This window comes from Cyprinodon variegatus, unplaced genomic scaffold (assembly GCF_000732505.1).
Source record: "Cyprinodon variegatus isolate N-32 unplaced genomic scaffold, C_variegatus-1.0 Scaffold4, whole genome shotgun sequence".
Lineage (NCBI taxonomy): Eukaryota > Metazoa > Chordata > Actinopteri > Cyprinodontiformes > Cyprinodontidae > Cyprinodon > Cyprinodon variegatus.
In genome coordinates, this window is record NW_015150457.1 from 716,716 (window position 1) to 727,040 (window position 10,325).

A 10,325-nucleotide genomic window follows, 5' to 3' on the forward strand; every position below is an offset into this window, starting at 1 on the left:
TATTAATGCATGCTTTATCTCTTTATGTTTTTTTATTTATTTGTAACTTATTATGCTACTAGATGGATATGTCTATTAAAAGAAATAAAGTTTAAAACTACATATGTGTTCACAAATTTTTTTTCAACATCAAAATTTTTTTAATTTGATTATAAATCAAAACAACAATATATAAATAACCCTTCATAGGCATGAAATTCATAATTCTCTGTTTATATAAATACCACATAACCACACACACACACACCCACACACACACACACCTTAGCCCTAAACATAACCAGTAGCAAAATAGCATTGAGGACCGGCAAAATATCCTCACTTTGCAATAACAGGTCCTTAACTTGAGGGTGATTTTTTTTATTGGAAAAATTTAGAAATAGCTACCTAAGTGTAAACCTAGCCTGAACTAAATTTACACCTTAGTTCTAAACTTAACTCTGAACCTAAGAAGATAACGCTTCCTCAGTAGTACCTTTAGACTGGTTGACAATTTCCATATTGTCTTGTTATAGGAAGTGTTTACTCCAACTGAATTCCATTGATTTTCAGTCAATTTCAACTTTATCCCCTAATCCTGACATTAATCCTGACCATAACCCTAAAATAACAATTACCATTACTTAAACTCTATTCACACCTTAACCATAAACCCAATCGCTGGCAAATAAGGAAGTAAAGACCAGCTAAAGAAAATAAAATAAAAACAAATAAACCTTAAAATTACTATTGTCTTCATGCTCTAGGTTCTTGGCAAACATAGATAATAAGAAGTGTATTTTATTATAAACATTTTTTTTTTTTTTTTCAATTTTTAAAACCAAGTGTTGGACCAAGCCAAACCTTGTACTCAACAACAGACTGAAAAAGTTTTGTTTTATGCAGTTAACTTCAATTTTATTGGTCAATTTTTAATACAACTCAAAACAATGTGTAAAAGCAATTATTTTTTTCTTTCAGTTCCTGGGAGGTGATGAAACACTTTCTTTGCTTTCTACCCAAAGAAATGCCTATATTGTATTTTCATAATTTTACTGCAGATGGATTTTATTGCAGAATACTGATCCACATGAGAAGATCCAAATGAGAAGGGACATTCTTTGTTTTGAGTGTAACCAGAGACGATGGCAATATTTTTCAGATGTCATTTAGGCTAGTTGCTCAGGAAAATAACAACTTGATTAACTATACTCAAATGTATATGTATAATATCGAACAACTGAGTGTTAATTTTGTAACAGACTGTCTTAAATCCTGCTGTTTGGTTTTATAATCCCTGCCATTGTGCAGTATTTTTATTATTTGCGTTGCAAATCATTTGATAATATGGTTCATTTAGATACTGTACAGTGTTACAAGTAGTGAGTGCAGAGATGGAGCCAAGAGTCAAGGCTGAAGATGCTTAGATACTTTGTAGAGCGCGCGTCGTCAGAGCTGAGCGTGCAGCAGACAAGTTTTGAGCTAGTGTCTGTCTGAGTTTAATTGCTGCACATATAGGCCCATCCCCAAACCGACTCCATAAACACTAACCCTCAGCACTAAGCATTTCTTGGAATTCATGTGGTTTTTCAGATATTTTACTCAATTGTGTTGAATATTCATTCACTGCTTCATCAAAATATACTTTTTTTGCTTTCTTTGAATAATGGGATTAAGTGGGTTGGGCATCAAACAAGTTAGATGATCTAACAGATAGATGATCGACATTTTACAGTACTAGTGGTATTATCAGATGAGCTGAGACTTCGAGATGTGTCGCTGTAAATGCCAATGGAGAGGATGTTTCCCTGATTTGCATGGTGAGGGATGATTCATTTAGGGGAGGGGCCAAAATAATTGACGTCCGAAGCATTTCTATCGTGATACCACGTGACCACTTCAGGAAGTGATTCAGACTACGCAAGAACTTTGACAGGAATTTAAACAGCCTCATTCCTCAGTAAAGATGTGGGAGTTTGTAGGAGAGTGGCTGTCAGTTGGATAGAGTTTGGATATATTCAAAGAATAGACTGGTTGGAAAAACAGCCAATATAGTTGGTCAAAACTATTTTGGTTAGATTAAACAACGTAATGATCGAAATCTGAGCAAGCCACTGGTTACAGCTTTAACATTAGTGTTAGGTGGTATTGCTTTCTACTAAGCATTTACCATTGATAGTGGCGTCAGCTGTAAGCCATTGACTTCCACTCCTGACGTTGTTATTTTGACACCCACTTTAGATCTTGAAAGTTGCGATAATACTTGACAAATATTTTGGTTATTATGACTACTTTGTATTGGTTTGCCCAAGTACAAATATAGATTGGGTAAAAACATTGTCAAATTAGTGTCTACGAAGTATATGAGAAGAAGAGAAAGGCCTCAGAAAAATTAGCATCCCACTGATGCCTCGGTTGCAAAGTTTCTACTCAACAGGTAAAGTTTGTCATGCTGTTTGGAGAAATCCATTTCACATCAATGCTAGTAAAAGTTACCTACCGTATTTTCACGACTATAAGGCGCACTTAAACGTCTTTTTTTTCCCTCAAAATGTGCGGTGCGCCCTATGGTGCGGTGCGCCTTATGTGTGTTGTAACTGCGACTTTTGAGACCACCTCATTGAGGAGATGATGAAANTATATAAAAAACGCGCCCTATAGTCCGGTGCGCCTTATGTGTGTGTTAAATACAGAAATGTGACACATAACTGAGAGTGCGCCTTTTAGTACGGTGCGCCTTATGGTCGTGAAAATACGGTACCTCTATATTGTAACTTTCTAGGGAAGATAAGTTCCTTTATTCTGTAATTTGCACCTTTAGTAGTTATACGGTCGCCACAGTAGGGTGACCAGACATGCTCTTTTTCCCGGTCCCACTTTTCATACCTTTAAAAATGTCCGGAGGGAATTTCAAAATCGTCCGGGATCTTGATCGACTACAGTGCAGCAGAACTGAGCTGTCAGTACCGCGGTGAAGTTGGTTTGAAGTTGAATATTGGATATTCAAGCTCCGCGGAGTCAGCGGGATCTAGCAAACGGTTGATCCGACTGAGGCACTCCAATGTCACCCAGCGTCTTTCAGCTGCTCCCTCCTCCCACACGCGGTAATGCAGTTAGGGACCGTCAACAAATCTTTAAACCAAGCACACGTGAGAAACAAAAAACAATAAATTCCTTATCTTATGACCAGCTAAGACCAAACTAATATAAAATCATGCCAATAGATAACATATGTAAGGCACACTTGCTTTCATGCAATTTTAAGCTATTTTCAATTTTTAAGATATTTTTAAAGACAAAAGTTGAGACTTTTCTCCAATAGCTTCCAGTTCATGTGACCTACTGACTCAAATTTTTTATGAAATTGTTGTACTACATTATCTTGATGAGGTACAGTCATTTTTGTTTGATTTTAAGCCTTAGTTAATTGTTAAATATTTTTTCAAATAAAAAAACTTGATATTTCTGCAATAGTTTCCAGGTCATGTGACCCACCGACGCAAATTCTTTGTTAAATTGTTTTACCACAGTACCCCTGATGAAGCACACTCATTTTCATTCCATTTTAAGCCTTTGTATATTTTTAACAATTTTTTGTTACAAAAATGATTGATATTTCTTCAATAGCTTGCAGGTCATTTTACGCACTGACTGCAAATCTATGTTAAATTGTTCTACTACTTTAGCCAGATGGGGCACACTCAGTTTTATTCCATTTCAAGCCTTTGTATATTTTTGCCTTACAGGCAGGCAGGGGGAAGCATACCGTCCCCGGGTCGGGTTCGGTAGCTCTGACCTCAGCTGGCCCCTGACCGGGATCGGCCCCGGAGCTGATGGCTCGGTTCTAATGCCCGGTCCGGTCCCAGCATCTAAAGATATTATTTTGCTCAAAGTAAACAAAGGCAAAATAAGTTACATTTATGAAGAAAACATGAAGCAAAATAATGTGATTTATTTTTAAGTAAAAAAGAAAAATAGAAGAGACTCAACAAACATCAGACCGTAAACAAAACATCATAGACTGTAAAAGCAAATTGGTCCACCAGGTGATGCCATGTCACTGATGTTTGTTGTCACTTTTGAAGAGTTATATAAACCACCAAGAAGACTTGTTCACATTCAGAGACTTAAGGCATGGAGACCTCACTTCTTCTTACTTGCTTGAGACTGGCACAGGGCTTATGTGTTGTCTTAGTTATTGCTTTAGGGGGTTCTTATAGGATCAAAAATATGGCTTTACCTATGAACTGTGTCCTGCAGGGTACATCTCGTCTACCTGCATTCTCAACGGACGGAGAGTACATCATTGGTGGCGTTTTTTCCATCCACTACAAAGAACTTACAAAGATTCATAACTACACCACTGTACCTGAGCCGCCTACCTGCACAGGAAGGTCGGTAAGATAGAGAAGTTGTGGCAATTGGAGGGAGAGTCATACAAAAACTCAGATTTTGACTTGTAATATGAAGAATTTTGCTACAAGGTAGAATTAATGATTTATACAAGGGTATTTTATTAAATATTTGGATGAGATCAAATCTAATTTGACATCAAAAAACAATTATTTTCGTAAATAGGTATTAAAAAAATGGGATTATATAAATACACTTGATAATGTTTTAACATAATTTCAACTTCAGAATTTCTGTGTTTTCTTTTTCAAATGGAATCTTGTTTGTGAAAATGCAAACTCATAAAAAATCTCTGTCTGTATGCAGTATCAACAGTCGTGAACTGCGCTTCTGTCGTGCAATGATCTTTGCTATTGAGGAGATAAACAACAGCACAGAGCTACTGCCTGGGATTAGACTAGGGTATCAGATCCACGACTCGTGTGCTTCTGTGCCTATGTCCATGCATGTGGCCCTCCAGCTATCAAATGGACAGGACCCTGTGTTTCAAACAGGCAATAACTGTTCTAAGTCAGGTTTGGTGATGGGTGTTATTGGTGAGTCTGGATCTACACCATCCATCAGCATCTCACGGATCTTTGGTCCCTTTAACATTCCTCTGGTAAGTTCAATATTATCTGTAAGACATCTGTAGGATAGCTTTAAGAGATAAGATCCATTGTTTTTTTTTTACTCTCATATTAGGTGAGCCACTTTGCCACTTGTGCATGCCTGTCAGATAAACGAGAGTACCCGACTTTCTTTAGAACAATTCCCAGTGACCACTATCAAGCTAATGCAATGGCCAAACTGGTGAAACATTTTGGTTGGTCGTGGATAGGAGCTATCCACTCAGACTCAGATTATGGAAGAAATGGCATGGCGTCTTTTCTTGAAGCAGCGCATAGAGAAGGGATCTGTGTAGAATACATTGAATCGTTCTATCGAACTGATCCATACAAAATACGAATTGTAGCTGATGTTATCCGCAGGTTTGTGGTTTTTTTTTTATTTTTTTTTTACTTTGTTTCGATACTGCTGTGATCAATTCAGAACTGTTTCTGTAATCGTTGGAAAAAGGTTTTTATGCAAACAGAACTGCCGTATGTGAAAGAAAAGTAAAACAGTTTTATCCATTTTTGCATTTCTCTTCAGATCAACATCAGTAGTGGTAGTGGCATTTACAGCTGCTGGTGATATGAAATTCCTGTTAGAGGAGTTAAACCACAATCATCCTCCACCTCGTCAGTGGATTGGAAGCGAGGGCTGGGTAACAGACCGTCAACTGATGAGGTTCAGCTTCTGTGCAGGGGCTATCGGAGTTGCTATTCAACAATCTGTCATTCCTGGCTTTGGAGACTTCCTTCTGAATCTCTCACCGTCTAAAGTAGCTGCCTCCTCAGTGCTGACTGAGTTCTGGGAGGATGTATTCAGCTGCAGTTGGACAAAATGTAAGAACTGGTTGTGATAATTTGCTAGCTTGATTTGGCTTTTCTTTTAAACATTCCCAGTTTGATCAAATCCTTTAGGCAGAAAGCAGTTTCAGATACAACTTATAAAAATAGATATGAGCTTTGGCTGTATTTATGTAAACAGCTAATTTACAATATATTTTAATGTTACTCACATCAGAGTATAATAGATCTATATTTTGCCTAATTTTAAGAAATGTAACTGATGTGATAAATTTTTAGTGTTGTAACATGAATGGATTAAACAATCTGTAATCCTTTGCTTATTTTCAGCAGCCTCCTCAAAAAAGAAGCTATGTCAGGGAACTGAAGACTTAAAGAAAATTAAAGTCCCATATACTGAAATGTCGACATTCAGAATTACTAATATGGTTTACAAGGCTGTTTATGCCATAGCACATGCTATTCACAATGCAGTGTGTTACAAAACCAATTTCACCATTCACTGTAAAAAACAAACAAAGCTAGACTTGATTCAGGTGAGTTTTAATAAAACATAGTCTATTTTTATTTTCCTAGAATCAGTTAAATAACTTACTTATTATTTAAGATGGGTTACTTCTCTTTACTAATTTAAAAAATAATTTTCAGACTTTTACTGAACTAAAGAAAGTCAACTTTACCCGCAATGGTTACCATGTGTCTTTTGATGCTAATGGAGACCCTGTGGCTGCTTATGACGTTGTCAACTGGCAGATAAGTGACAGTGGGATTATTGAGCCGGTAAATGTAGGGTACTATGATGCATCACTGCCAAAAGGCCAGGAGTTTCATATTAACAGGAACTTATCCTGGTTCGATGGAGGCAGTCAGGTAACAGCAACTTCCTCATCTGTTTGAAAACAGCAGTGCTGTAAACCTACACTTTCCATTTTATATTTCTGTTTCAGGTACCGGTGTCAGTTTGCTCCAAGAGTTGTGCTCCAGGGACTCGCAAAGTGTTGCAGAAAGGAAAGCCCATCTGCTGCTATGATTGTATACCATGTGCAGAGGGAGAGATTAGCAATATGACAGGTGACCCTGATTATGTGTTTATTTCTATCATCAAATATTTTAGATACAAACATCCCTTTATGACTGATCTTTTTTTTTCTTTTTCAGATTCCCTGGAATGCATCCCATGTTCCAAAGAATTCTGGCCTAATGCAGGAAATGATGAATGTTTCCCCAAACAAGTAGAATTTCTTTCATTTGATGATTTACTGTCAGTCATTCTGGCTGCGTTTTCAGTTAGTGGGGCCTGCATGGCCATTATCACAACAGTGGTTTTCTTTCATTACAGGACAACTCCAATTGTCAGAGCTAACAACTCTGAACTAAGCTTCCTACTCCTCTTCTCTCTGACTCTGTGCTTCTTATGTTCATTAACTTTTATTGGAGCACCTTCTGAGTGGTCCTGTGTGCTCCGGCACACAGCATTTGGCATCACCTTTGTTCTCTGTATCTCCTGTGTTCTTGGGAAAACTATAGTTGTTTTGATGGCATTTAAAGCTACACTTCCAGGTAATAACACCATGAAATGGTTTGGTCCTCCACAGCAAAGATTGACTGTAGCAGGCGTTACCTTTATTCAAGTCATAATATGTACAATATGGTTGGTTGTAAGTCCTCCCTTCCCAATGAAAAATCTGCACACCTACAAGGAGAAGATCATCCTGGAATGTGCATTAGGCTCTGCTGTTGGTTTCTGGGCTGTGCTTGGCTACATCGGCTTGCTGGCAGTTTTTTGTTTTGTTTTAGCTGCTCTAGCTCGGAAACTACCTGATAATTTCAATGAAGCCAAACTGATCACCTTCAGCATGTTAATATTCTGTGCAGTCTGGATCACCTTCATCCCAGCATATGTCAGCTCTCCTGGAAAATATACAGTGGCTGTGGAGATATTTGCCATTCTGTCGTCTAGCTTTGGCCTGATGCTGTGTATATTTGCTCCAAAGTGTTTCATAATTTTGTATCAGCCAGAGAAGAACACAAAAAAACATCTAATGAACAAATATTGATTGTACTTTATTGACAACACAATAAATCTGAAACTGGTCTATTCTTTGAAGTCAACTTTTATTTTTAAACATTATTTATCTATACTAACTATTAACACACAGCTATACTCATTGAAAGTAATTATACCATTGATACTTTGTTTAATTGTGACTTATTGGAAAATCACCTGTACATCAGCTTAAAGGACAAATAAAATGAAAAACTTCAGCAGTTTACTTTTTGTTTTTTTGCCTCATATTTTTTAAACATATATAACTTTTAACCTATATAATAATAAAAAAAACTGATTGGTTCATCATGATAAGGTGATAAAACATGAATTTGTGTCCTCGGGCAAACAATTAACCCTTTCACATATACACATATCTTCAAGTAGTGTTATGCTTGAATGCTTTCACTGAAGGGCCTTCACTGAATATGTTCATATTTTTGGTAAACAGTGAACTGAACTAATCAGTTTTGAAGTACTGAACGTGAACAAGGGCAACGTTCACTCTAAGAATAACGAGCAACGTGCACATCTCACATTCACGCTCATTTGAAAACAACACATTTTTCATTGGATAACATCATGTTTTACGGCTAACAGCATGACAGCCCAGCATGTTTACTGCTAGTACTAGTTTGTGCGATTTAGACTCATCTACTGGTATTTCTGATGCCAGTTTTGCAGAGTGCTTGGCAGAGTTTTATGAACCAATATAGGAATACTTCGACTTAAAATTAAAATTAACACATAAAGCGATTGCAGTAGCCAATATCTTGGGAAATATCGGCTACTGAATGAGGAATGTAAGAAGTCCTTTTTCATACAGATCTTTTCAGCTGAACCTGAGTGCACCTTTATGTTTCTGAAGTTCCGTGTAATTTGTGCTTGATTGCACATACTGTATACCTTACTGCATTGAGCATTTTCCATTTCTTTCTACATATTATAGTCTATCGTGATGGATTTTGGCCTGATTTACCAAATGGTCTTGAACTAGTTCACTTATAATTTTATTAACTTAGTTCATTTTTTCAAAAAAACGAACTATGAACATGAACGTGAACTGAACTGAACTTTGAGCTTGTTCTTTTTGATTATAAATTGGCACAACATTACCGTTAAGTCTCAGACAAGCTCTTCACATAATTGCTATTATTTCTATTCAATGGATTATCTGTGTTTAGATTAGGGTAATAAGGTAATAAGGTAATGTGGTTGCAGGCCTGTCAGACTATTCACAAAGGACGCTCTAAAGGATAACTTTCAAGACTTATATCTGTAGCCCCTCTTGTCACAGCAACATGAAACTACAAAATGATGCCTTATACATAACCATAGATTAAACACCAATTCACAAACCATTGGCCTACTTCATGAATTTATAGGAAGTCAGCAGCTCCATAGATAGAAAAAATTTGGTATATTTGTTGATCTAAAAAAGCAATTGACACAATTGATCACAATGTGCTTAATAAGAAATGAGAGCATTATGGTGTATGAGGGTGGTTCTGGAGCAAATGAGGAGGTTTTTATGTAACAGGCACTAATTCTTTTCCAAAACACCAAAAATGTTCCTGATTCCAATATAACTTAGTTTCTGTTCCAGCACATATCATATTACAAAACTTAATTGAATATTATAACTTCAGTGCAGGGGCCATAAGAAAACCAGCTTTAAATGGACACTAGTCCCTGTCTAGAACCACAGATGTGTATCTGTGCTCTCTATCTCCTGCAGTTTTTCAACTATTATTACATCTTAATCCAATACTTACATGAAGGTATTTTCCTAAGCCGCTTTTAAAAGAACAAATAGTATAGACTGCTAATATTTTGAATAACTGATGGGAGACTTGTAGCTGACGTTGAACAGTGCTTCACAGTGTATGTGTGTGAGTCAGGATTTTAAGATTTAAGACAATTATGGTCCAATATACTGAAATGTCCTGAAATATGTGAGTCAGAATTTTAAGATTTGACAAAGTCCTAGATGAGCAGTGTCCTTGTGTGTCATATCAATAAACAAAAAATTAACAAACTAAGAGGTAGAGAAACTGCTCCGCAACTAATTGAGAGGACCAGAAACCAGTGGTGACTGGTTCAGTTTTCTCCAGTGGGAGCCACAAATTCAAAATAGACGGATACCAAAAACCAATCAAATGTATAAAAAGTTATCACACCAGTTTATTTATATGAATGCCATCAACAAAAAACAACATTATAAAAACTCTTAATAAAATCAAAAACATAATTTCATTCATGTACAGGTTTACTTTTTGTATATACATTTCCCCTTTCTGAGGCTTTGTTAAAGCAAATCTGTATTTTGCATGGTCCAATATAGTGTCACAAAGCTAAAAAAAAAGTAATGTAGCAGTTTAATAATGGATAAGCTGTTAGTTAATTTATAAAAACTATTCATTTTCTGAGAATGTGTTTAGAGCAACTGTGCAAATGAACAAACATCTAGAAAAAGTATGCTATATTATATT

At 36.4% G+C, this 10,325-nt stretch overlaps 1 protein-coding gene across 2 annotated transcripts; it reads left to right on the forward strand.

The window, feature by feature from the left end:
• The first annotated feature begins 4,181 nt into the window (after positions 1–4,181).
• On the forward strand, positions 4,182–7,920 carry LOC107083901 (extracellular calcium-sensing receptor-like). 2 transcript variants are annotated; one of them, XM_015373452.1, is made up of 8 exons: positions 4,182–4,373; positions 4,699–4,993; positions 5,077–5,363; positions 5,527–5,822; positions 6,117–6,322; positions 6,435–6,656; positions 6,734–6,857; positions 6,945–7,920. In XM_015373452.1, exons 1-8 carry the CDS (start codon positions 4,210–4,212, stop codon positions 7,841–7,843), a joined length of 2,493 nt encoding a protein of 830 aa, XP_015228938.1. In that variant the 5' UTR covers positions 4,182–4,209; the 3' UTR covers positions 7,844–7,920. The 2 variants fall into 2 exon arrangements, with proteins under 2 accessions (XP_015228938.1, XP_015228946.1); XM_015373460.1 differs by having other exon boundaries at positions 6,120–6,322.
• Positions 7,921–10,325: the final 2,405 nt, after the last annotated feature.